This window comes from Neodiprion virginianus, chromosome 5 (assembly GCF_021901495.1).
Source record: "Neodiprion virginianus isolate iyNeoVirg1 chromosome 5, iyNeoVirg1.1, whole genome shotgun sequence".
NCBI lineage: Eukaryota > Metazoa > Arthropoda > Insecta > Hymenoptera > Diprionidae > Neodiprion > Neodiprion virginianus.
This window is the reverse complement of record NC_060881.1, coordinates 3,064,059-3,090,393: the sequence shown is the minus strand read 5'-3', so window position 1 is coordinate 3,090,393 and position 26,335 is coordinate 3,064,059. Positions and strand designations below refer to the sequence as shown.

Below are 26,335 nucleotides of genomic sequence, written 5' to 3'. Positions count from 1 at the left end.
AAACGGCCTCCTTCCGTCGCATCACACATGTGTGATTGCCGGTGGCTTGGACCGTGTTCCTGTACCTGTCTGGTGTCCCCCCTCCTCTCAAAGACAGAACGGAAATCGCACGCGAATTCCTTCGAGGTGAATTCAATCCAACCGTTTCTCTCGGAATATTCGAATATCCGTATCTTAGTCGACGTTCGGAATAGCCGTATGTCACTGCGTTATTACATATAACGTTTAGTTTCGCAGGTACAATCCGGCCGACGGCTAATGATTGAAATTTTCCTACAGTAGTTACGCAGAGAAAGCCTGACTGTTACCTGCTTTTGTTTCATCGATATTTTGAGGACGGCTGAACCGTGTGAACGGCACGGGAAACAAGAGACTGAAGTTAGTAACGTTAAAGTAACGAAATATAGAATGGAAAAATCACTATTTTGCAATTTTATAGTGACTTTGAAGTGGTCAAGTTTTTAAAATATGATTATACTTTTTCTTATTGGAATAATTTAACGCATATCACGACCAGAGATGAGTAGGCATCTCTGTCGCGACTGTCGTGGAACTGATAAATAACGATTTTATCCAAAACGTGAATCGTTACAATAACGTTACCAACTTCTGATTCATACGTAAACTCTATAATACTGCAACGTCGAAAATAACCTTGTATGTCATCATGTATGTAACCTTGTATGTAACATCATTATTCAGCGAAATATTTGACCCGATTATACAAATGACGCTGGATGAGGATCGAAATTAAATTTCAGATAAGTCAGCCATAACGGGTTTTTTCCGTTTGCTCGTTCTTTTTTTTTTTTGTTCAATCAAGTCTTCGATATTGGTTTCGCAGCTTCGCGTGCATCCCTGTATTTGACCACATAGGTATAATAAACACGCAGTGCTTAACAGCAGTTGCACGCATGCAGTGCAATGCATTCGCGAACGTATTTCTGGAATAGAACAGATGCAGGTATTATGAAAACTTACCGGTCGCGCAGGCGCCGCCCGCAATGCATATGAACGACAGAGCGGCAAATAGCTTCCGAAACGAAACTCTCCTCCTGCTTCCTCCAGTTTTTATCAAATTTTGCGGATGAAATGATCGTCGCAGATTCGGCCAGTCGAGTTTCTCCATTATATACGCTGCCTGACCGGCGGCAACAGCTGGGGACAACTATGCCTTGTACACTTTTACGTTTTCCTGCACTGCAGAGTGCAGAGAAGGAGACACTGAACAGGGTTCACTCACGAAGAATGTTGCCTATTGCGGATACGATGCGACAACGAGATAACAAATGAACAATCGGCAAGAATTCGCACGAGTTATTTGTAAAAAACTTCCTCATTTTCTCGCTTATTTTGTCTTCTTACAAGCTTTTACACTGCCGGCTTTCCAAGAAATAAATAAATCCACGGTGCAGTACAACAACGAGCGACTGAAGTTGACGCTTCCTCGGTTTTGAAAAACTTTTTCACCTCTCTCTTTGTTTGTTGTTTTTTTTCCCTCTATTCACATGTAGCGATCCGTGTAGACGGTATGTATATTGTCAGATCACGACAGCATACGAGGCTTCCTGCAGCAGGCGTTGCACGCCGAGCTCAGGTAACACAATCATAATACAAACGGTTACGTTCACCTGGTTGCAACTTGGCAACGCAGCGATGAATGTATACACATACCTGTCCACTTGTTCCGCGTAAATTTTACTCTTCGTTCAACACAAAGTATAGTGTACAGGTTTAAGAAAAAAAAGACAAAAAAAGAAGCATCAAGTGAAGGAAAAAGTGATCACGGATCTGGCGCTTTTTTCTCGGAAAATAACAATCCGTACTTTAAAACGATTCGTTTAATTCGGAAACCGTACCGCACCACTTACCGACAAAACAACGCGTACACCGGGCCGAGCGCTGACAAACTCACCCCGCACCAAAACTCCGCCGAAGTCGGGACTAAACTTTAGTTTGGTTGGTGTTCGCTGTACAGTGTTGGTGGTGTCTTGTACGCCCGTCAAACAACTCGGAATATAGTGGTGTGGAATGCGCGTCGAAATCCCAACCACGGTACGTCTACCTTCACCCTGCGCGCATCACTGACTACCAATGCGAGACGGACGAGGTTACGCACACAGTTGTCACCGCTTAACTGATTGGCCGCGAGTTCAGCCAATCAGAAGCGCAGAACATACCGCCATTATAGAGAGGCTACGAAAAGGAACTTCATTGTCAACGGCGGAGATGTGGCACTCTGCATTACCGATCGCTGTAATTGGTAATACGAAACTATCGATAAAGTCATTGTCCACCAACGATCACGGATAAGAAGTAATTCAGTGATAACAAGAACGGGATGTCCACGCGGATTGTACAATTTTCATTCCGTTACTTTTTTGACAAACGAGAACCGGCTCATAGGCCAAGCTTGCGGGAAACAGCTGCAAATTACTCCTGAATGCGCACGTGCTTGTGTAGGCATGCTAAATGTGCATAATGAATACGTACCTATAGGCAAGCACATCTTTAGTAATAGTAGCATACTGTCTTGATGGTGTCATATATAATCCTTTCAATAACTGCATACCTTAATCGATACATCTGTAGACTTCACTAGTTTTTCTCTAACACCTAATCTTTCCACCAGTTGCATAATCTTCTGAGCTTACTGTTTTTTACTGCTGTAGAATAAAAATATCTGAGAACATGGATCTGTGTAAAATTATATTCGTATCAACAAAATTTATTGGTTGGTGGTAAGGTTTCTCACATGGTTTGTATTCTGCGGTTTTGTTTCTCGTACAATTAAGCAATTGATTGTTATTGACACGTTTTACTGTTGTTGTACAAAAAAATTAAATTAGAAGAAGAATCCTAGGATTTTGCCTCCAAGATGTTTTCTTCTTGCTTCTTCATGATCCATAATACCTCCACTGGTTGTCAAGACAACATAACTGTAAAAAAAGGATCATGTATAACAATAAGCTTAGTCGCCAAAGTGTGAGTGATTATAATATGCAGGCAATTGAATCGATGTCATACTTCTTCTGAAATTCTGATGTAAGTAATTTTTGTAACCTCATTATTTAAATAAATTTAAATGCTTACCCAAACTGACGAGATGGTAGTAAATTATTGGTCCATTTTTCAATGTCTGTTATGGCAACGTCAAATCTTGGAGAGATAACACCACATTTATTTAACCGGCCAGTCAGGTTCACTACCACCTTTCCGCTGCGGTGGTCGTCGACAATTTCAAACTCACCAATGTAGCCTGAATGCAAAGTTAGAAATGACTTAATAGTGTTTAGAATTCCTCTAGGATTAAAATATATTGATACTGAATAATAGCTATATTTCTTTGGTAAGCCACATTCTTTCTAATAAATTATATACCAATTAAAGGAGAAAATAACGTAATAGCACATTGACCAAAAAATTACTCAAGAATGAAACTACCACTTTAGTCAACTGCCAAGAGACATAATACAATATAAAATAAAGCCTATTCAAAATTAAGTTGTTTGCATTACTTAGGTGATACAAAAAGTACATTGTTCAAAGAAATATTTAGGAGTAAATGTCATACCGAGAAAGTTAGCACAGTTTCACCAAATCAAGCACTTAGAATTATATATTTTGAATGGACGTAAACTTGAAGTACTCACCATGCTTCATCATGACTGTGAGGAATTTTACGATCACTTTGGAACAAGGGCGAAGCAGGACTTGCCTCTTGCCACGTTTCTCGGCATTGTTGATCGACTTGAGCGCGTCGCTAAGAACGTTCATACGCACCATGGCTGGAAATAAAAATATGGTTGTTGAGTATTGAGCTTAATACTACCTGCTTCATTTGGAACAAGTTGCCATTAGTTAGCTGACAACTGAGAAAGTGTACGAATAACGATAAGTATTTTTGTAGAGAATCAGTGCTGTGATTTCTGAAATAGCTCAGTGATTATAAATTATCGTATAGAAAAGAGACTCGCGTCACCCAAGATCATGATGACAGTAACATAACCTAAAAAAAAAAAGAGTAACACAACAGTAATCGGATTTGGTGACATCAATATCAGAAGGATCAGACAGACTTAGGCTATGCAAAATATCAAAGATTAAATTGTAACTTTTTCATGAACAAATTATTTCACAATATTCAATTAACGAGAACACGAACACAGAACATCACGAGTTGAATGCTCCGGCCTGTTGGCCAGGAATCGCGTACACGATGGGTATTTGAGAAAGAACGTGGAATAAAGATGTATAAACACACAACAGAGGTAACTGTAACGTAATTAATCTATTTCCACTTTGGATGCAGAACAGTTTTGTGGATTACCTGCGATTTATATTTTGTTTACCACAGCGACATTCACGCTCGGTTATCGCTAGCGAAAGAAAGATTCCGCAGGCGCAGAAGGTACAGGAAGTTCCCTGGACTAATCGATTTTCGACAGTAACCAATCGAGCAAAGCGAGACTATCGTTTTTCTGGACAAACTTATTGACTTCCGGCGCCGAATCTCAGATTTGAGTAGACTCTCTACTTAAAACCGTGCTCATAGTAACATTTCGCACTTCGGAATTAGCTACAATTTTATTTAGGCCACGAATCCTTATATGTATTTCAGACCGACACGCTCCTACCGCTTAGATCTGAATAAAACTCAATCAATAATTTTGCACTTGAAACTCCGCTCAAGCGTACAATGGAATACGCAACATGGATAATGAAATAGTATAAAAAATTTGCGGGTAGAATTTTATACCAGATTGTTTCGTCAATATTATTGTGTACAATAAATTTTGAATAAGGACAAATTTCGAACCGCGGTACTATGCCGAAGATTTTTTCCACGAATCATGCTACTTCTAGCTTAAAATTAGTCAAAATATTAAAATGTTGCTGGAGGTTGGAGATTAATTGGAATATCAATAGTAATACAACAGGAATATTTTATATTATTGAGGGTATTATGTACTAGAGTTCTCGATATCAGCAAGAATATTCTTGTCAAGCACCCCGATCAAGAAGAAACGAATTTCTACATCTTTCGTCCGCTATTCAGAAGAGATATAAATTTTTTTCCTAGTTCTGACGATCCTATTTGAATCAAGAACCTCTGGTCCATTTGTAACAGAAACGAGAAAATGAAGATAAAAAAAAAAAAACTTAGTAAAAACAATGTCGAATTGGTATTATGTGAATATTTGTTTTGTGTAGTTTTTTTCTCTTTTCTTTTCTTTTTTGGCAACAGTGTCACGTTATTATGTAATTAGCATTTGATATTATTGGTACGTGTGTTCGGCGCTGTGCAATATGCGGTGGTGCGCTGTGGCCTGTTGGACGCAGATCCAAGCAGACTCCTTGTGGTTTCCAAGGACGTCACGCTCTGAGTTGCCAAGAAGCGCGAAGCTGCTTTCAGAATTCTGCGGTCGGCCTCATAGCCGCCTCTCCGCCTCCCCTGGGGCAGGGGAGGGACCAAGAGGATAAAGATGGGTGACGAGGGAAAAACCCTGGTAACAGCGCTACCTGCGGACATGGAAACCTCGGGTTCCATCAGGGCCAATTGGCATCCGTAGCACATTTGTAGGGAGATTACTCCCTGGAGGACTCGGTGGCTTTGGCTGGATCCTGTTTACTTCGCAGACCGATTTCTCTTCTGGACTTTTTTCCTCTCCCAGAATACGTTTGCGTGCCTCTGCATATTCTTGCTCCCTCTAAAAGTTACTCCATCAATTGAAGAAAGTTGTTTCTGCTAGATTTTGTTTATGTCAAATAATTACTAGTTTAATTGGAAATTAGACTGATTCATTTTTGTCTTAAAGGCTGATTGTAATGAGTGAAAAAGAGACTTTCTGGAAATGCGGATGGACATATACCTGTTTTAGGGATTTTATCGGCTGCTTCGGTTTGCCATCTCCGTTGAGGAGAGGCCCGTCTCCGCTGCCTTGGGAATGCCTTGCTGGCCTCTTGAGGATCTTCACTGTAGGTTTCGGAGGGACGTATTGAGTGCGCAAACTATCTTCACCAAGGATTATCATCCTTGTACTTGAATTTTCAGTACCTGTTAAGCTGTGCCAACTGAGATTAGGCAACGATATAATGAAACAAAACATATTTTCGAAAATTTGGATATTATACCTCTGGGGTTCAACATCGTCCAGACCTTCCAAGGGATTCAATTTTAGTGCCTTCAACTTTTTGTCCAGCACCTGCAACAGCATAAAGTCATCATCTATCATCATCATTCAAGTGAGAGATGAGAATATCACACTTTCTCTTGCAAAATATTTTTGTAGAGGATGTAACTTGTGGTCGCTGGCTAAAACATTAACCCTTGAGTACTGCACCGAGTTACGTTACAATAGTCTGTTTGTAAAGCGTGCTAAACTTGTCTTCATTTCAGTTCATTTATCATATCACGGGTACTAGAAGTTGCATGTTATTCTTATCTATATGTTCTTTTTCTTTACTGTCTGGCGTATCTACAAGAGGAATAAATATTTTTTATATCGGTATAGTTGCAGCCAGATATATATATAGGTAAACGGAGACGCTGGGGTATGCTATCAGTGTCTGACGAATCCATGTCGCTGGCATAATGTGGTGTTCATGAGTTGAAACATAGGTATACGCATGCAAATATGCAATTTCTTAATGCGAATTCCCGACATTGCCTTTTTTTATATCAAACTCCTCGGAAATGACGCGATTCACCTGTGCGCAGGTGTGCGGTGTGTCCATGTGTACGTGTGGGTGTTTGCATATACATGAACGCGAATGGGAACCAAAAATAATACGTGCCTGATGACAAAGTGACTGGACTTGTTCCGGATTGTTGAACGATCTCCGGGTAAAAGGATGCATGCAATAGAGAGATTTCGATATACTTTTAGATATGGTGTAACTGGATAATGGGGAAGATTTTAAGAAAAATATAGGTTAAAGTGAGTGGTCTCGAACGGAAGAATGTATACGGGGTGCGTGTCGGATATAACTGAAGTTGCATGGCTCCGAATTGATATTGTACATCAGCATACGCTCACCCCGGATTCCTCCATTTCTTCCCAGCTTTCGTAGACATCGTCGACAGCTGACATTACGGGCGCTTCTGGCGATATTAGGATCTTCCGAACAGCTAACGAAATCTGTGACACGACGACGAGCGCACCACCAGACTTAGAAGCAGTTAAAAAAAGAGGAAAAGGCTCCGTATGCCCCTCATAAAAGTTTTCAACACTCTGAACTCGTCGCGGTTCGTTCGACAAGTTAGCCAACGTTACGGTTTTCACGCGGCCCGCACAAAATTCCCATAGCTTCATTACATACGAATTACATTATTCGAATCGTAAAAAGTTTCCTTGATTTCCAAAAATTGTTATTCATTCGGCAACTAGATTTTTTCCCTTATAATTATCTAGCCTGGATTTAATCAATTAACCCATCCCCAATTGTTCTGCACTTGCGGCATCTCGTGTCTGCGGAAGTTCAGACCATATTGGTTCAGACCAGGAAGTTCGAGAGGAGACGAAACTCCGAAATACCAAGTTGGGCCAAGTTTCAGCGCAGAGTTAATAGTGCCGATTTTATTCGAGTTATTTAGTCGTTTAAATGTTACGATTATTAGGTGATGACTAGGTGGTAGACAGCTACCTGGTTTACATATTTCGAACGACCAAAGAACAGGAACGCAATGAGTGGCAAAAATCGGTACTACTATCTCTGCTTCTAAAATGGGCCCAATTTTTGTTAGCACGCAGGCTTGAGGCAGAGAGCTTAAGGTTCGTCTCCTTTTCTCTTACTTCCTCATTCAGATATGTTCAGACCACTAGTAGTTCCACTAGAGTCTGTTGTCTCTCCTGCTCTCCAGTGCTCCAGTCTCTCGCGGGCTGTTGTCCGTGTTTGATGTCCATTTATGATGCCGTTTCTCGTAAATAAAGTGAAAAAGAGGAGGAAAGTCGACGATATGGAATAGAGTAATATTTTGCAGTTTCTCTTTCCAGATCGTGAAAACTTGTATAAATCTTGTAATTAACTCATCGGTAAAATACCGTAGAATGTTATAGGGAAGTAAATCGGTAAATGCGAAACGGAACGTCAGCTGCAAGGAAAGTGTTTTGACACATTTTTCAGTGCCGGTACGTAAATTTTGACCTTTGGTAATTATTCATGATTTAATTGCTTGGGTCGGACGAATATCTGTCCTCGTGAATTAAAATGAGAATCCAGTTTCGAGAAATCACGTGTGACGGTGTGTTTGCCACTAAGAAGTAATAAATTATTGATTTCTTTATGAGGCTATTTTATGCCGTTTGTAACACCCCTTTTCATAGTTTCTATCACTCTCATGGTACTACGTCCTGCTAGGTCTATCTTATCGCGTTTTTTTTATCATCACGCAGGTTCAGAAAATGTGCTCGTGGAACGACAATTAGAGCCCAATGGAATATATTCTTGTTCACCAGACTCCAAATTAGCTCCATTCTTTAATATTTTGTTCAGAACTGTTTTTCAGTTCCAGTAGGTAAACTCGAGGAAAACCATACTCATATATTGTACAAATGTACACCTTCGAATAAGCTGCACACAACTCATTGTCCTAATATTTATCATTTGTTATTCTTCGATAAATCTCCCAATGTATATACTCTATTAGTTATTTGTTCAATTGCGATAAAGAGTCTGTTTACGATGCATATTATGTTACCCTATAAAAAAACTTTTTGCTGCAAAGAAACATTATTGTACACATGGTGTAAATTATTTATAAGTGTAGTACAGGTTCACAGACTTGTGCAAATAAATTCAATTATAGACATCAAAAACCAATTTCAATCATAGTATTTGAGGAATATAAATGTGCTATACTCAATCACAAAAAATAAATTGTGAAACTTGCTCAATGAATATGATTGTATTTATACAACACTTAATGCACATTCATGGGGGGGGGGGTTTCTCTTTTATCTACTGATAAACAAAGAAATTGAAGGAAAAAAAATTAATATTAACGGTAGAAAAAAACTGATTTGAAGGTACACACATTTTTCTTATACGGTTTTTTTGAATTCCTCAACAGTATGCAGTCTTAATGTCGAATAGAATTATATTTTGCTATCTGTAAAATGTGCTTGTCTAAGCAAAAAGTACTTTGATGAGCTGCTGAACGACACATTTCCACTTTCTAAACCTTGTAGACTGATGACTGGACGTAGTGTTATTGTTGTTATTAATATGATCAGAGATTTTTAGTTTTTCTATTTTCTACATGTAAATCCTGAGTTTTTGAATTCGTTTTTGGAACTGATTATTTTTCGTCGTAATCAATTGGTTCATGAAAGTAATAAAAAACCGTTGATACATATGAACTGATTCACAGGATGTAGTTTCTTTTTGAAGCACTGATTAAGTGCATTTTGCGATAAAGCTGATAATAATTTTTTCAATATTTACAGTTAGTTCCAAACTCCAAACACAGAGAGCGAGAATTTTTACGTGAAGATTTGCCAGTGGACCAAATAGATTGCCTACTTGTGTATCCATACCCAACAATGACTATCTCTTGCACTACATACGCGATTTTCATGGAATTACATTTTGTTTTGGGCTAACGTAAACATTGGGTAAAAAAAATTCTCCATTATGGGACAGCAATGGATACCGGGTCTAGATGGTAAGTTGTTCAGAAACATTTATCTAACATTACACGGTAAGTCACCAGAATCAAAAACCAAAATACCAATGAATCTGGAAGAACTATAACTAGAATTGCAATTATTTTCTCAAGGCCTTGTTTCGTTATACCACTTTGCCTGTACTTTTGTAGATATGTAAGACATTGTCAAGTGCAACGTTAAGATCGTAAACTGCACAGTCCTCTACTCTGACATTAAATACAATGAAGATGGCGGAGGTGGTGGATTTAAGGTGCTACGAATATTTGTTATTACTGATATTAGGTGGTCGTGGTGGTCGACGATTTGTACTGACACTTGCTACAGGAATGGTTTTCGGGTTTCTTTCGGCTTGCTTCCTTCTTGCAGCAACAAATGATGCTCCTCGCATGTTTAACTGGATCACTGGCAGCCCTGCGTTATCTTCCAGAGATCCTCATCATTACTCAGAGCTTGAATCAGAGGTATTGACTAATCGGTCATAGAACCCAATCCCAAATGCATTACTAACTCCATAGTTATACTTTGACTTCCTTTACTCTAAAATGGAACAAAAGCTAATAATTATATCAGTCACTCGTAGAGCTAGATCCAAAGTTCCCAAAAACTTGTAGTATCTGATTATATTAAATACGAAATTCAAAATGAATCTTACATCAGATGCGATCAGGATTACTCAATTGTAATGTATTGGCATCATTCACCGACATTCTTCACATTGTGCAGGGTTACTGTTTAATTCTTGTTGTCTACCTCGTATAACAGTAAGGTTTGAATGTAAAGCTAAACTAGGAAATTATATTGGAGTAAGAAATCACGAAATATAATGAAATGAAAGTAATTTTACTTTCAGTCAGGCCCAGAAACGGATGTAAAGTTTCACGGAGCTGATGAAGAATTTCACAAAGGGGAAGATGAGGTTGCCCAAGAAATGGCAAAGAAAATTAGGGTTCTTTGCTGGGTAATGACTGGTCCAAAGAACCATCAAACTAAAGCTCGTCACGTGAAAGCTACTTGGGGTAAACGATGTAACATCCTGCTTTTCATGAGCTCAGAAGCAGGTAACGAATAATTCTTAGCTCCAAGAAGGAACTTTTGATTTCAAACTAAAAATGATTCAAGTTTGGAAAATGTTTTTTTAATCCACAGACACAAGCTTACCGACCGTAGTTCTTCCTGTTAAAGAAGGAAGAGACAATCTGTGGGCAAAAACTAAAGAAGCTTTCAAATATGCATATGAGAATTACAAAGACAAGGCCGACTGGTTCATGAAAGCGGATGATGACACGTAAGTATTCATTGTGGTTTACATTGAAAGTATAATGTTTGCATTTGATGAACAAATAGTAAATTATACTTATCTCGGATATTTCTTATCATTCTAAAGTAATGCAATCAATTTTTTCAGATATGTGATTGTTGAAAATCTCCGCTACATGCTCCAGTCCTACAGTCCCGAATCTCCCCTCTACTTTGGGTGCAGATTCAAGCCGTTTGTTAAGCAAGGATACATGAGCGGAGGGGCAGGCTATGTGCTCAGCCTAGAAGGACTGCGCAAGCTGGTTGAGGATGGACTGACAGATAAAAAGAAATGCCGGGCAGACAATGGTGGAGCGGAGGATGTGGAGATGGGAAAGTGCCTGGATAATATTGGAGTTCGTGCAATGGACACTCGGGATCCACACGGACGTGGTAGATTTTTTCCATTCGTCCCTGAGCATCACTTAATTCCGAATCATGTTGATAAAAATTTTTGGTACTGGAAGTATATTTACTATAAAACAAATGACGGTCTGAATTGCTGTTCAGACAGCGCAATTTCATTTCATTATGTATCTCCCAACATGATGTACGTATTGGAGTATCTCATTTATCATTTGAGACCGTATGGCATATCTCACAAGGTTGAAAGTACCTTGTTAGTGCATTCTAGTGCTACATCTCAATACTAGTCCAAAATTAATATTATTCTATGTAAGAAGTTCTAAACAGGAATTCTTGCCCGTGGTGTCCAGCAGTTTGGTAAAGTAAGGTCCTGAAAAGTTACAAGAGACGTCTCTTCACTTACTTGGTTTCATGCGTAATTAGGTGGTATGTTACATACATCCACAGAACTACTTTCATTTTTCACAATTTTTATCATCACTTGCGTTATTACTAAATTTTTTTCGGATTCGGGGTCACTTCAAATTAGCTGGAATTAAAAAATTTGAGTTCCTACAATTCCCATTGTAATTCTGAAAAAAGAAAAAAAAAACTATCGAAGTAAATTACCTAATTATTTCCAAGGTTTCCGTGTGTCACCTTCCTCAAATTTTCGCACGATTCCTCAAGTTCTTCCACTATTTTCTTGTTTCTCGTACTCACCGAGCGTTGGACACCACGTTTATTTCATTCTCGTACCATAATTTGTAATCTACTAGTCATTTAAAGCCAACGATAACTTACGTAATTGGTAATTACCAGCAACATGCAGTGTGAAAAGTCACAAAGAAGCTAAGTGATAACGGCTTATGAGGTTTTACCTACATATGTAGATATATGCGTTTGTAAATAACTTTTTTTCTTATTTCTTTACATTGAATGATAAAAAGTAAGGATAAAAGGGTAAATTGCTCAAAGGATGGATTATTTATACATGGCAAGCATAAATAGAAAGGGTTTGATTTATTGTGTATTGAAAAACTTTGCGAAAAAAGAATCAATGATAAAGAAACAAAAAACAGATTATATCTGTCTTCGAATTATACCTATTATAATTACAGTATACCGAAAAAATAAGTAGAGAAAATAAATAAATACACGAAAAATTGTTCCAAATGTACCCTCTCTTTTATGCTTGCAATTTGAATTGCAAAACGCACTTCAAATTTAGAACGAAGTATATAATTATATATATACACATAAAACTGTATTTCGTAATATTAATATAATAATAATAATAATAATCCCAATAATGACGTACTACCCATGTAATAAATACTATAGATACAGAGTGAGTGTGGGTGTGTGTGAGTAAATTAATTATTCAATTAATTCAATAATTAGGGGGTTAAGGGTTCCTATGTACAGGTCATATTTGTACTATGCGACTGACGCAGTTTTGCCACCGCGGCTTCACCCAGACACGTGCCTCCCTCTCCCCCATCGCGTTCCCCTTTCCCTTTTTCATCTTCTCATCAGGTCGTATCTTATTCCATTAATTTTTTTTTCTTTCAATGATGAAATTCTTGGACGACCACGTTAAATTGGCTAATTCCCGCGATATGATCGCTTCATAAATTATCATCTCTTTATCTTTAAACATTATAATATGTTACACTATGCCGTATGCATACGGAGTACGGTCGTCCAGCGTATCAAATGACAATATAATTTGCACTCGTTTCTACAGTGTTGCGCTTCGAGTCTGACTAACGTGATAACAGTGACTCGAACAGGGGAGTATACACATCGCGTTTCTCATTTCCACAACATCGCATACTTGGGGCTTTTATGAGGCAAATAACAATTACCCCCGTTTTCATTTTATTACCTATATAAAATTATAAAACAATGTAATATATTCGTTTTTATATTACTTGTCGCGCTAGTATGTAATAAAATTCTTTGTACAAAAGTTTAATTTACAATTAAAAACACTTGTGGATACATATAACTTACTAGTGGTTCTGATGTTTTGTTATTGTTTTACTTCTTTTTCAAGTTTTTATAAAATTAACTATCTATTAGCCGAGAGGCAATTCCAAATGTCTTATACTCGCTCTTAACGACGTACGACGATGCCCGTCTTGTTCTCGTATCCAAGTTTTCAATTCTAGCGAATAGTCCTCAATTTTATACATTTCATTATTTTCATGGACGTCAAAGATCAAGTCGGGAACAACACAGCGATTCTATCGATATTTAACGTCGTATCACCGCAGTGCGGATATAAAACTATTTGCTCTCGCCAAGCCCCGAGTAATGTTAATACAGTAACGAATCTGAGAGAAAGGAGTGCGCGCTGCATTACAAGAGGAGAGGGTCTGGGTCAGACGAGGGCTGCCGCTGCATGGTAGAGCTGCATGAGTGCCTGGACATGGACCGGCAAACAGGATAGCCGGTCTTTTGTATTGGCATCCACCGCGAGCCAGGACAATGCGTTGTATCCTTCCAGCACATACCTGTAATCATTCGATATGATTGTACGATAAGAAAAGTTTAAAAAATATTGGCATAGCAAATATTTTCAAATATTTATATCGTCATGGAACCAGACTGATTTCAGTTATCCATAATATCGATGATCCACAAGGACTTTTATACATATGGTGAGCAGTTAAAATCTCCGACACGTCCGGTAGCATTAATAAATTCAATTCAACGATATTTTCTAAATGCTAATAATGTTTATATCTCATATCACTTGGATCTAGTTATACTATAAACTACGACGAGCATTTCATCTTACCTAGACAGTATATTTCTAATGTATTACTTTTATGCAGATAAAAATAATTCAAATAGTTGGAATTGATGTACGAATTTCTAAGATATTAAAACAAACTTCTGTATTAAATCCAAAATCTGAAAATTTACAGACATTAAGAAAAAATCGTTATTTCCCAATCTGAGCGTTGTTCTTGAAACTGATGTACAAGTTCTATTAAGACAATCCATTAAACCTACGTGAACTTTTCGCGTATGAAAGTCTAATATACCACTATATTGATCTTATCAAATAATACGAAAACTCAAAAAGTAAAACACGGACAAAATTATAATACCACCAAAGTTTTCCAAAGCGATTGGGAAGAAAAAAAGCTTTATAAAGACAATTGAGGTTTGCAATGAACCGCCGACTATGGATCCTGATCTCAAAGGCTAGACATTACTAAGAACTTTTAAAATTGGCACGCATCGTATTCTTTTTTATTAGTTTTTGTTGTGATTCTTCTTTGTTCTGTGATGCATGATTGCACGAGTTTGAAAAAGATTTATTGCAATATAATGAACTAATACTATAGTATTAAATTTTAGAACTTAACGTTAATAGGCCTGCGAACAGATAATCCTGTTTATCTCGACAGGGTTACTTTTGTAATTTTACTTTCCAATGCAACTTTACTTTAAAGTTGAATAAATGAATCAATATTCAGATAATACTAATAAATATTACTGACCTAAGCACATCAGTGGTATATTGAGAATCGAGGGGATGCGCAGTGAGTGCGCTCTGCTGCTGCAAAAGATCGTCACTGTTCTGCTGAATAGCGGGGCTGTGCAGGTGCAAAGCATTCTTAAGGAAGACGGGACAAACACCGTCGAGGTGAGGGCATGCTGACCAAAACCAGGAGGGCATACGTCCAGTAGGTGCTGTGGATACCAAATACCCAAGAGCTAACGGCTGCTGCAAAAGCGTTCCGACCTCTTCGGCCTGGTCATTTACCGCCGTCTGTGGAATGAAGAAAGAATGTTAACCATATTCATTGCTGCATTATATTCGTCATGTTTCTGGAATCTAACAAGTACCCGTCAGGCAAAATACTTGCCCTGGGAGTATTGTTGCAAGGGAAAGGGCTCCCGGGGCCGTCGTGATTTCCGAGGCCTGAACCTCCGCCTTCAGCACCTAAGGGTGAGCCCTCTTGTCGATGTGGACTTGCTCCAGGACTCTGTCCTCCTCCGGCACCTGCCTCTGGCCAAACGTTGAATATATCGTTAAAGTCTCCCATACCTTCCATCCCTTCCGGCATATCGTCGTCAAGTACCGAAAACAATTCATCGTCCCCAAGATATGGTCCGTTAATGTGCTGCTCTTGGAAAGCAGTTTGCGAAGACTGTAATATCAATCACAAAGTTACAAAGACGCAGATGAGAAATGCCAATATAACATGTAGCTTTGAACTCCAAGAGATTCATTTTCTGCCAATAGCAGTCGAATCCATCAGTGCATGAATCATGAACATCAAAGTGAAAGTGTATAGCGTACCTGCGTGGTAGCTGAAGTAGGAAAGACGAGAATATGAGTACACGTGACGTCCTGTGGCGTGGACAGCTGGCAGTTAACAGAGGCTTGACTAAATCTTTCGTCCGGGGTAAATTGGTCGGCCATCAGCCGAAGTGTCGAGTCTGGTTCTAGAGATACCAGACATGCGCTCAGTACACAAGGTGCCGCCCCTGGGTACATAAGACTACACTGACCACAAATTTCTTTCAAATGTTTTGACGCCTTGAGAAGCGCTTTGCGAGACAGAAGCCAACTCCAGCCTTTCAGTTCACCATGGCCGATGCGACCCACCCGACCGACTACCAATCTCCAAGGCTGGACCTGAATGTAAATTAAACAGAATAAAATTAATTTCAACGTTTTTACTCTATAAATAGATACATTGGGAAGAAATTTTTTACAGTATTTAATAACGCTTTTCGACCTACCCCTTGCGACATAACACCGAGAATAAAGTCCATCAACTTCTGAAGACCGACACGTCTAGCCGATGCTCTCTTTCTGCGTCTTCTGTTCGGTACGTCAACATTTATTGTCGCAGTCTCGAAGATTTCACCTCGATCGTCTGTAGCAACGGCCAGTAACCAGGCTTGGTCTTCGCTTAAACAGTAACTCAAGTAAAGCACCGCACATTCCTCTGGTCCCGCCATCCCAAAGGATTCGGGAGCCTCGCTTTTCCCGCGCAATGGCGCCAAAACGTACGCCGGAGCGTACAGCCGATACGGAGCTTTATTCCGTTCCTGTTTTAGGTATACAGAGTTCAAACATTTAGGTCATAATAAGTATCATCAATGCTTGGACTTGCGCCTGTTACAAAGTATAAAAAGGTATTCTTACGTCTTTGCTTTTGAGAAAGATATCGGCAGCCGCGGCGGTACCAAAACCGGTAAGACTTTTGACTGTTGAATTATGATTGAGAAGTCGTCGACCTTGCAAAAATACGTTCAGAGCCAGTGACCTCATCTCATCCTGAGCTCTCCGCCTTTCTCTTGCTCTTCCTAATTCCATTATGCTTTCTAGGGAAATCAACTAGAAACATAGAAAAATTCATAAGCCAGTGCTCAAAAGGGTTATAATGAACGATTCACAAGAAAATCAAATTGAAAATTCAGTTGAGGGGAAAACGATATTCACCTGAACGTTGATGTTAGATCTGATATTTTCCGGCATACTGTTAACAGCGGCAGAATAAGCACGCAGCAAAGCCAAGATAGCAAGCCTGCGACGATCAGGATCTTCAGCTCCACCAAGTGAAAACGGTTCAACTAAATATACGACTACTGCGGGTGGTTCCACCTCCTCCTCATCAGGGCCCACAGTCGTCGTTACATTACTATTTGTATTAATGGACACAGGTGTAGTGTTGCCTGTTCCAGATCCAGTGTTTGGTGTTGTATTAGATAACGGTGTTTCGCTCCTAACATTTTCACCTTCTGTAACACGACAATCAATTGTTTCTCGATGCTATAACTCAATTCCTGGCAAAAAATAAAACAAGCAAAGGTCTGTGGACACGGACACCAACACCAATGGATAACAATATCTGTTTAAAATTGAAAACTTCCTGCGGTAAATACCTGTAGGTTCTGGCTTTGGCGTTGAGCTGTCAGGAGTTGCCGGCGTTGTTTCAGGAGTTGGAGCAGGCGGTGGCTGTTGCTGTTTGCTCGGCGAATCCCCAGGCTCTAATAAACTCCTGTCTTGAATAACCTGGGTCAGGTATGGAGCTAGTCTATAGTTGCAGACGTGTGCATAGAGCCTTAGCAATTCTCCAATTTGATTTTCGCCCAGCAATTTAAACCATTCATCAATCGGCTGTTTCGTCAATTTTTGAGCTGTAACTTTACCAACGCGAAGGATACCGTCACGCACCACTTTCGATATCGGAGTATGTCTACCCAATCTGCATATCTAGAATAGTAGTTACAAAAATGACATTAGTAGTAGCAGGTTTCAGTTGTGGTTAAGCCGTACTTCTTTGTGCAGTTGTCTACAAATGTATAGAGAAAAAAATCTTTGCAGAAGAATTTACAGTCCAGCACTTCGACCGTGATTACCTCATAAGTAGTAGATAGTTCCTTGAAGAACGATCTGACTTTTGTAATGACCGGTTCACTGTCAGGTGCGACAACCACGTAGGCGACATCTCTGGGACCCGCATAGGGTTCCAGTAATAGTTTTTCCCAGTAGCTAAGAGCATATGGGGATAAAGAGAGCCAGTCTCTGTCATAGCCGACGACGAGGGCAGGGATTGGTTGAGGTTCGCACCTGTCGTCAGTACCTCGGCCAGCCAAACGATGGAATTGTCGCCAAGTCAGAGGACCAGCAACAGTGTAAGGGGCCTCCCACATTCTGGTAGTACATTTTCGTTGTACAGCCTCCTGCAACAACGGCTGAAGAGACCTCATAACACGAACAATGTCCCCGCTGCACTGAGGCCCTCGAGCTCGTAGAAATACCCATCTATGCACACCGTTAACACGATTGGTTTTCTCGTTTGGTGTACTGTCAATTTTTCCTTGGTCTAAAGCAGCCAGTGACACTTCGTTGCCGTCGTTGAACTCCAAAGTATTCACTGTTGGAATGAGCGACGAGTAATTTTTTATACCCGCGTATATCTTGGCTGCTCTATTCAAGCTACTAGCCGAACTTTGAACTATCAAGCACTGTTCTCTGAGTAGTTCAAGTACGTTCGGAGGTATCAAATCCAAGCCTTCCGGCGGTGCCTTCCCACCCCCACAGGCAACCCCTACCAAGGAGCCCTTCTTTTTCTCAGATGGATCCTCGGCTATGCCGGTGATCTCCATCTCGTCCTCGTAAAATAAGCCCGCCCGATGAGCAAGACGACGATTGACAACCGCGCTAAATCCGCAATTGCATCGTATTTGATCGTCGTCTTGGAATTGAGCTCCTCCCGTTCCCCAAGAACCAGCCAAGTAAATTCCAGCATCGGCCCCCTTTATATTACCGACGACCTTGGGCCCGGCATTGCAAACACAGAGGCTGCAGCTGTCGAAATTGTGATCTCGAAATATATTCAGTGCTGTATCTCCGAGCAAAATATTAACTACCAATGAATTAGATTCTGGAGCCCTGATAGGCCCGGGAGTATCAGCCTCGATGCTGTTCAAATTCTTGTTCAAATAAGAAGACGTAGTTGACGTTGCCGGACTTGGCTGATCATATGGAGGGGGCGGAGGCCTTCCGGATAAAGTGGCCGCCCTATACGGAGTTCCGAGAGGCGCGGGACTTGGTGGACAAGGTTGTTGTTGGACCGACCCAGGTCTAGTAGGTGGAAGAATTTTATCGGGGTTACTATTTGTCACTGGATTACATTGCCACGACGGTCTGTAGACGCAGTGTGATGGAAGAGAAACCGGCGGAAGCGACTGACTTGGTAAATTAGTCAGCGGAGCGTATTTCGAAGAGCCCACAAGTTTGCAAATTGGAGCAGGTTTAAAAACGTATGACCAATCGTCAATTGACTCTTCGGCGGGTGATCCCATGTTTGGATAAATGTCCGGCTGATGCCTGAGCGACCGTTGGTTCGTCGATAACTCCGTTTGATCCATTGGAGGGTCGCTGAGCTGACATGGTGAAGCGACAGGGTTGTGCTCCAGGGAAGGTGGAGTTGGAAACATCTTCGACAACTCTTCGGGTCGAAGTACACCAACGCCTCGGCTGTTGTGTTTGTTGACTCCGTCAAGCCTGGTCTCTTCATGCAGACCTCCAGACTTGTTTGATCCCGGTGGCGTTTGTACTTGAAGCTGGTTCAAGTTCTTTGATAAGAAAATTACAATCAGATTAACAAATCTTACTCCATTGCAGTAATTCTGGAATATTTTGCAAAAGTTACCTTCCGCTTTAGACGCGTTTGCTGACAATGTTAAAGTTATGAAGTAATTTAATAATATTTCTTATTCATCGTTCCTCTATTCTAACAAAAATCATAATGAATCAATTACCGCGATTCAATTTCATGCAATTTAAATATCTTAAGTCATTATCATGTCGTTCCGTATTTGTACGAAAGTAAAATTTTGCAATTCGCACATATTACCCAAGATATTGTGATCAATTGTAGTTGCTAATATAGGGTTTTCGCTTCATTGAACGAAACTTATCTAAACGAGGATGCATTTTACTTTTGTGTAACTAAAAAACCGAAAATTTTCATAAACGAAAATATCTCGTGGAAATGAAAAATCGGGCAAAACAATGGATTGAGAAAACGCACAATACATTGCACAATATCGAACAGAAAAACTAAAGGAAATTTCACTTTGCATAATACTCAAGACAATAAAAAGAGCAATAGCCTCTAAATACATACAGTCTCGTCGCTAGAAGTATCGGGATCAGAATTGTCGAAAATCTGATCAAGATCTTTATACGATGCTTGGAGACCCTCGCTGGTAAATAAAGACCCAGGTTTTGGAGGATCTTCTCTAGGTCTTCTGAGCCCGTCGACTCCAGTTCCGTTCTCTTCTCCTGCTGCGTCAAACTCATAAGGGTCTGTTCTTCCTCCAACGCATTCACCCTTTAAAAAAATAGTTATTGATCATACATAAATGTCAAGCGAAGGCGTTATCGTAAAAAAATTATTAACGAGTAACAGCAGTATATCTAACCGGAGCTGCGTTTGGTTCCTGTTTAATCTCGAGCTTAGGAGCTTGCGACTGTTGTTGTTGCTGATTCAAGGGCGGATATAAGTTGACCCCTCTCAAATTCGCAACTCCAGATGCTGATCCTTTAAATCTCTTTACAGGATGATTGAGCCATGCCTCTTGCGTCGAATAGTCGTAAAGCCAAGAAAGAGGTTGTTCATCTTCTAGCAGAGCACCTTCGTATTCTCTGGATGCCAGGATTGGTCTTTTCAATGTTGGACCAGGGACGGGGCTGAAAACCTGGTTGCAAGTGGACGAGGCCGACTTTGGACCCTGTGGCGGAGTCATAGGCGGAGCAGCGTTTGGCTGGCTGGGGGGTGGCTGCGGACTGAGAGTGGGCATCGTCGGATCTGCTGGTGGAACAGAAGCTGGCTCAGAATGGGGCGTTGGAAGCGGAGAGGGTGCCGGAGAGCCAGGAGAGCCAACCGATGGAACAGGCAGACAATCTCCTCCTGTCGGAGGTCCCCTTGGGTAGGAAGGGGGTCCTCCAGGTGGTGTACTTGGAGCCTCGGTACGATTCAGTAGCAATCTGTATGGATTTGAATTCATACAATTACTTTGGAATATAAGGAAAACGAAGGCAGGAAAGATGCGTTTTATTATTTCATTTATATAAAGTACCATGATGCCAAGTTTTGATCTGATGCAAGCGTGCGAACCTATCGATGTGATTGCAAACATACCGACATTGAACATGCGTGATATAATTTAAAACGCATTAGCCTGAGGAAGGAGAAAATTACATGAGAAAAGTGAGCAGCATTAGTGTCAATGTGAATAAACGAACAATGGATTCAAGCGTAAATAGGCATTGGTGTAACAATGTTTACTCTGCGTTAGTAATGAAAAATGTTAACATATTCCATAAACTTTACAAGTACTAGAATACAAGTACAAACATACGCACACACAAGTTTACTTCTATATTTCCAAATAATGCAAAATTTTTCACAACAAAAGCTAAAGGATGAACAAGAATCTGTTTGAAAAATGGTAAACAAGCGTCTACATAAAATTTCTACAATATATGTCAAGAATATCCGAATTATACCTGTTAAAATATGATGCTCGAAGAAAAAATATCACTTTGAATTACCAGAGAAGATAAAATGACTTGCTTGTTACTTTTTTTACTGTTAATTGCTTGTATTTCAACGTGTTTAAGACAAAGTATTATCATTGACACGTTAAGACCGAACCTCTTTGAAAAAGAAAGAATAAGAAGAGAGAATCTCATGTAAATTTATCATCAAAATTAGTGTAATGTATTCGTTTCAACTGATTACATGCTATGGTATTAGCAATGCATAGGAATGGAGTGTCTCATCACCTCGGTGCATGGTTATTGTATTGAAAGTACGTATTAATATCTAACCAGCGTAGTATAATAGTGAAAGTTCAATTAGATGCAGATTGTAAGTATTTGGGCAGTAGATGATTATTTTTGCGATAAATATGGACGTGAGGTGAAAGATGATACATCTTATTGTCGGGGGTAGACGTTACCCACCTGGGGGCATTGGCAGGGGGAGGGGGAGGAGCATCCCACTGAGTCGCGGAGCGTCTGTGGAACGGCACTACCCTCCGTCCACCTTTATCTAATTTCTCCCTATGAAACTGCGTGGAGGATGCCAGACTCTTCCAACCCCCGGGGGTCGCACACCTGTAACCACTTTGGTTTTTAGCGACCGATATTACCCTTGCCAATATTCATTCAATCTTCTTCTTGCATCTATCGTAAAGGTGCTCAAAGCGGCTTGGCTTTAACCCGATTTGTTATGTAGACACGCTTTGAGACCTCCCGACGATTGCGACAATTTATACCTCGAAGAATGAGTACACAGTAAAAAAATTTTTGAGAAATATTTCGCTAATGCTGACTCGATTTCAAATATGTATATTTGTACCTCGTGATGTGAGACAGTCCTTCTTGTTCTTTAATACTGGTAAAGTATTAGGCAAATTGACGACACAACTTCAGAATTCTTACCTTTCGATGGTTCATGAGATTCAAAGATTAAGAGAAAGAGGGGGTAATATATAACTACCAAAAATACAAATACCAAGTGTGACACGTTTGAGCCACCATCGTTACCTGGACTTACATGCACGCATTGCGACAGCCATAAAAGATCTACTATCGATACAGTAATAAACATCTGTTTATTCCTGTTACCTATGTCAACTTCTTACAGTACCAAAATATACCCTAATTTTATGTCTCATGCAGAACGTGGACCATCAAAAATTCTAATACTGTTATCATGGGTAAGTCAATTGGGGTATATGACTACAGCAGCCTACAGATATACTGAATTACATTGCATCTAATAACCGTATTAGATGGTGTCTATTTATCACTTGCAGTAAGCTAAGTGATTAATAAAAATACCATCCGAAGAAAGCTTAGCTTACAGCAATTGATACAGATGCTGGAATATGATAAAACGCTACGGTATACTCATTCATGCCTCTAGGAAATTATACAAGACTACTTTCAATCTAGAATCTGTGTTCATGTTGTGAAAATTGAGCAAAACTTAAAGTGCTTAGTATCGCTTCAAGGGAAATTTCACATCAGTCAGATCCTAAGTTGAATTTTTTTCATTTTGTAAAGTGTAATGCTAACAATGTCATTCGTTGCATATTTCTGTGTCGGCGCACAGTAATTTTTAAATATTACCATTTACAAATAATGGTTTATAATTTCAGCGCGACCAAGATTTCATTAAAAATTTCATGTATGATATTAGCGGAGAAGACCTTCCTGCGTAATTTTGAAGACTTCTGTCCTTCCGCCGACAAAAAAATAGAACGGCATAAATCTGCGCAGCTCTTGTCAAGTTTTGCAGATTTATAACTCAAATATTTCAATGTTCTAAAGAAGTGTTTAATGAGTGTTTTCAACGTTCTTACTTGGAGCAGCTACAGGAAGACTTTTTCGTGGCATCGGCAAAGGTCCATGTGCCAGGTTCCGGTGAAGAATCGATACTTTTAGGTGTAGGCATGGGGGAGTTTAGCGTACACTCCGCCCACACCCTCTCCGGAAGTTCACTGGCTGCTTTCAAGTCCCTCTGTGTCGAAAGAGGGTGCTCGTAATTGGCTGGGCTACTCGGTGGCGAGAGAGGAGCATCAGTCGGTACATCGTCCATGTCGGTAACGAGAACGTAGCAAGAAGGATAGCGCATACGAACTCCTCCAACCAAAACTTCGACCAATGGCGGTAGTCCTGATTCCGTGGATGCACCATTTATGGGATAAAAATGTCTCCATTCCTCTAGAAGTTGACTATCGACTCTGCCAACTTGACCGGTCAAGGTCCCAGCAAGTCCGTATGGCGCTAGGATCACTGCAGCGAACAACATAGAGTCTTATAAATCGGAACCAAAGTTCTGTTTCAACTCCTTCAATCTTTGATTTAGTTTGCGTCAAAAGTTTTATATCACAAGTTATTCTCACCCTTGACGGCAGATTGAGTAGTTTGAGTACGTTGAAGACAAGTCCTGGTAAGGTATCGTACCGCTGGATGTTGCCTGACGTCCACACTTGCACATACCGTGCTTTCTCCATGGACAAAAAATGCGAAGGAGAACGACAAGTGACTGCTGTAAAGTTATGAAAAACGTTAGATCAGCACATTGATAATGAAGTAATACGTCAAATTACCAAATTTATGATCTTATATACTTTTGGAGAATATCTAATACCTGTTGCAGCGATGTTTTTCAAAACCATCGTAAGGCTGGACAAACCACTTGCCAAGACGAACAAAATCACGAGAAAGTAAGCAACGTTCGATCAAATTGTGCAGGGCCTTGAATAGTAACGACCGGCACTCGTAAGACAATCCACTTTCCCAAGAGCCTTGTTCACCTTCTGTAAAGCACATAAAATATTTTCATCATGGTTGTTTTTGAAATAAGTCACATAAAATGTTTCAAAAGGTAATATCCCGGTCACTGAATGTTATCTACGATTCATTGACTTCCAACATTCCCTGATCGATAGTATTACCATACATTCATCCATATCTTTATTCGTTGAATTAATATTGCGAAACCGATGTATCACTGACAATAAGTATCGCAGGAAGCTCTACTAACGATAAGATGTAAGAGTAATGAATAATCAATAAAACTTATACTAATTATCAAAGCATGTTAATATATTCCCGACCTCCCCACAAACCCTTAACAGCAGGTTTATTACAATTACTCTGTCATTGGTGCAAAGATTAAACATTAATGCCAACCGAGAAAGACATGATCTTTCTGCAACGACGAAACAAGGTGAAATTTTTCAATGCTACATTTGTCGGAAGTAATATTCTGATATATTTCTTGATTAATTGCATACCACATTGTAAACTTTGCGTACAAAGAGGAATCGTTAGTATTTTATACGTGGATACTTTGTTAGAATACCACCGAGACCCGAAACGAAAATCCGTTGGAAGTAAATTAAGCAGCTGCTTCGAAAAATTTCGTACATATTGTTGAATTGAAACGAACTCGAAATTTACGTGTAAAGTCTTGAATAGAATTAGGCAGGTATACATTATGGTATAATCATCATCATCATCATCATCATAATCGCGTTAATAGCTGGTAGAAACATAGGTACAGCAGGATAGAGGCCGCGCGGGAGGGGGGACACCTCTTTAGTTACGCCCTGGGGCCAGAGCCTCCTAAGGACAACAGACATTCGTTACAAACAGAGAAAGTGAGACAAAGTAACGCCAGAGAAAGGGAACCACGGTGAATAAAAGAAGAAAGAGAGAGGTTTTGACCGAGTGAAAATTGGAAAAGTTCTGTAATCTCATGGATGTTAGGTGGTAGTCGCTTTCCCTTGGCATAGCGATGTTTACGTTTTTTTTTTCTGTTCATGTTTAGGCTCTATCTTTCTCTTAACCTAAATCGTTATTAACTGGAACAATGCAAACAGTTCAATTCGATCAATACTAATTTATATTTCATCACAATATTGTTTCACCAAAAATTAATACTTTCTTTAAAAAAATTTCAAATTTACCGGGCAAAGTCGCGATAAGCGTACAGTGCGCATAAATTTGGCGCATACGACGGATAACGGTCAGGCGGGCAGACAGGCAGGTTCGAAGACCGTAAGCACGAACGTCTGAAAATCTTTCGCCGCTGTGATACGGTTAAAAAGAAAAGTTGTGTAAAAGGCAATAAAATGAAGAAACCACATTTAAATTATAAAAAAAAAAAAAAATAACATGCTAACAATATCACAAGTAAAAGTCCGAATGACAGATAGATAGATAGATAGATAGATAGAGTTAGAAAAAGAAAGAAAGAATGAGAGATAGAGAGGAACAGGAGCAATGATTGCCTGTGTTTGAAGTACAGTTAAATAAGAACGCGTGACGCAAGCGTGACGTCATAACAACGACGACGACGCCGACTAGAGAAGAAGCGTTGGCCCATGAAACGTCAAATTAACCAGATGTGGGGAAGGGATGGGACGGGATGGAGGGGGGATTCCCCTCCGTTCGGTGTAGCCCCGTGCTACGACTCTGCTCTCCCCTTCGGCCCCATTATCATCCCCCAACAGAGCCGTGAAGCGAGGTCCAAGGGGTTTAGAGGGTTTTAGAAATCAATGCACTTCGCGGCCTGTTATGGATCGGGGAACGCTTACCAGCGTTTTTGGGGTAGTAGGGTCAGGGTGGCGCGCGTACATCAGAGACTGATCGTGATCGTCTGGGTTGAGCGGCACTGGCGAGCGAACCGCGGGTGGTGGTTTTCGGGTGAAGCCGAGTGGAATGGAAACGGAGAAGAGAAGAGCGGAGTACCGCGGGAGACATGTGTTTTGGATCGATAAACGATAGTGGGCTACGTGAGAGGGAAAGAGATGGAGAAACGGCAGAACCAAGTCGGTAGGGGGGGGGGGGGGGGCAAGGAAGACGAAGAAGACGAAGAAGAAGAGGGCCCCCGACACGGTTGTTCGGATGGATGGATACCTTAGACTATGCGGTACAGAGTCCGCCGACC

General features: G+C 40.2%; 5 protein-coding genes across 17 annotated transcripts in view; 1 reads left to right on the top strand and 4 right to left on the bottom strand.

Annotated features, from left to right (window-relative positions):
• LOC124306337 (protein sidekick) overlaps positions 1-2,589 on the bottom strand; it is a 35,668-nt gene extending 33,079 nt beyond the window's left edge. For all 5 annotated transcript variants that reach the window (XM_046766919.1, XM_046766920.1, XM_046766921.1 and 2 more), the window contains exon 1: positions 982-2,589. In XM_046766919.1, the coding sequence (XP_046622875.1) occupies positions 982-1,129 (148 nt within the window). In that variant the 5' untranslated portion in view covers positions 1,130-2,589. The remainder of the gene's footprint in view (positions 1-981) is intronic.
• A 123-nt stretch (positions 2,590-2,712) lies between these two features.
• On the bottom strand, positions 2,713-4,456 carry LOC124306351 (40S ribosomal protein S15Aa). The gene is made up of 4 exons (XM_046766960.1): positions 4,331-4,456; positions 3,654-3,788; positions 3,094-3,259; positions 2,713-2,939 (listed from the first exon to the last, which is right to left on the bottom strand). Exons 2-4 carry the CDS (start codon positions 3,784-3,786, stop codon positions 2,846-2,848), a joined length of 393 nt encoding a protein of 130 aa, XP_046622916.1. The 5' UTR covers positions 3,787-3,788; positions 4,331-4,456; the 3' UTR covers positions 2,713-2,845.
• A 476-nt stretch (positions 4,457-4,932) lies between these two features.
• Positions 4,933-7,263, bottom strand: LOC124306348 (SUZ domain-containing protein 1-like). 5 transcript variants are annotated; one of them, XM_046766952.1, is made up of 4 exons: positions 7,041-7,246; positions 6,136-6,206; positions 5,874-6,075; positions 4,933-5,711 (listed from the first exon to the last, which is right to left on the bottom strand). In XM_046766952.1, the coding sequence occupies exons 1-4, from the start codon at positions 7,092-7,094 to the stop codon at positions 5,520-5,522; spliced, it is 519 nt and encodes a 172-aa protein (XP_046622908.1). In that variant the 5' UTR covers positions 7,095-7,246; the 3' UTR covers positions 4,933-5,519. The 5 variants fall into 5 exon arrangements, with proteins under 5 accessions (XP_046622908.1, XP_046622909.1, XP_046622911.1 ...); XM_046766953.1 differs by having other exon boundaries at positions 5,874-6,066; positions 7,041-7,244; XM_046766955.1 differs by lacking the exon at positions 7,041-7,246 and adding an exon at positions 6,799-7,012.
• LOC124306345 (glycoprotein-N-acetylgalactosamine 3-beta-galactosyltransferase 1-like) lies at positions 6,586-11,903 on the top strand. 4 transcript variants are annotated; one of them, XM_046766945.1, is made up of 6 exons: positions 6,586-6,622; positions 9,450-9,667; positions 9,954-10,132; positions 10,522-10,729; positions 10,818-10,956; positions 11,077-11,903. In XM_046766945.1, the coding sequence occupies exons 2-6, from the start codon at positions 9,637-9,639 to the stop codon at positions 11,618-11,620; spliced, it is 1,101 nt and encodes a 366-aa protein (XP_046622901.1). In that variant the 5' UTR covers positions 6,586-6,622; positions 9,450-9,636; the 3' UTR covers positions 11,621-11,903. The 4 variants fall into 4 exon arrangements, with proteins under 4 accessions (XP_046622901.1, XP_046622900.1, XP_046622902.1 ...); XM_046766944.1 differs by lacking the exon at positions 6,586-6,622 and adding an exon at positions 6,708-6,728; XM_046766943.1 differs by lacking the exon at positions 6,586-6,622 and adding an exon at positions 7,800-8,132.
• Positions 11,904-12,538: 635 nt separating this feature from the next.
• The window catches only part of LOC124306339 (mediator of RNA polymerase II transcription subunit 13-like), a 29,408-nt gene continuing 15,611 nt past the window's right edge, over positions 12,539-26,335 (bottom strand). Inside the window, exons 3-17 of one of the 2 annotated variants that reach the window (XM_046766924.1) lie at positions 24,029-24,197; positions 23,781-23,926; positions 23,238-23,670; positions 21,832-21,984; positions 20,286-20,850; positions 19,988-20,194; positions 17,712-19,433; positions 17,235-17,565; positions 16,792-17,090; positions 16,495-16,686; positions 16,086-16,397; positions 15,640-15,978; positions 15,203-15,487; positions 14,834-15,105; positions 12,539-13,834 (exon numbers count right to left, since the gene is read on the bottom strand). In XM_046766924.1, the coding sequence (XP_046622880.1) occupies positions 13,702-13,834; positions 14,834-15,105; positions 15,203-15,487; positions 15,640-15,978; positions 16,086-16,397; positions 16,495-16,686; positions 16,792-17,090; positions 17,235-17,565; positions 17,712-19,433; positions 19,988-20,194; positions 20,286-20,850; positions 21,832-21,984; positions 23,238-23,670; positions 23,781-23,926; positions 24,029-24,197 (5,558 nt within the window). In that variant the 3' untranslated portion in view covers positions 12,539-13,701. The remainder of the gene's footprint in view (positions 13,835-14,833; positions 15,106-15,202; positions 15,488-15,639; positions 15,979-16,085; positions 16,398-16,494; positions 16,687-16,791; positions 17,091-17,234; positions 17,566-17,711; positions 19,434-19,987; positions 20,195-20,285; positions 20,851-21,831; positions 21,985-23,237; positions 23,671-23,780; positions 23,927-24,028; positions 24,198-26,335) is intronic. The other variant, XM_046766925.1, reaches the window with a different exon arrangement.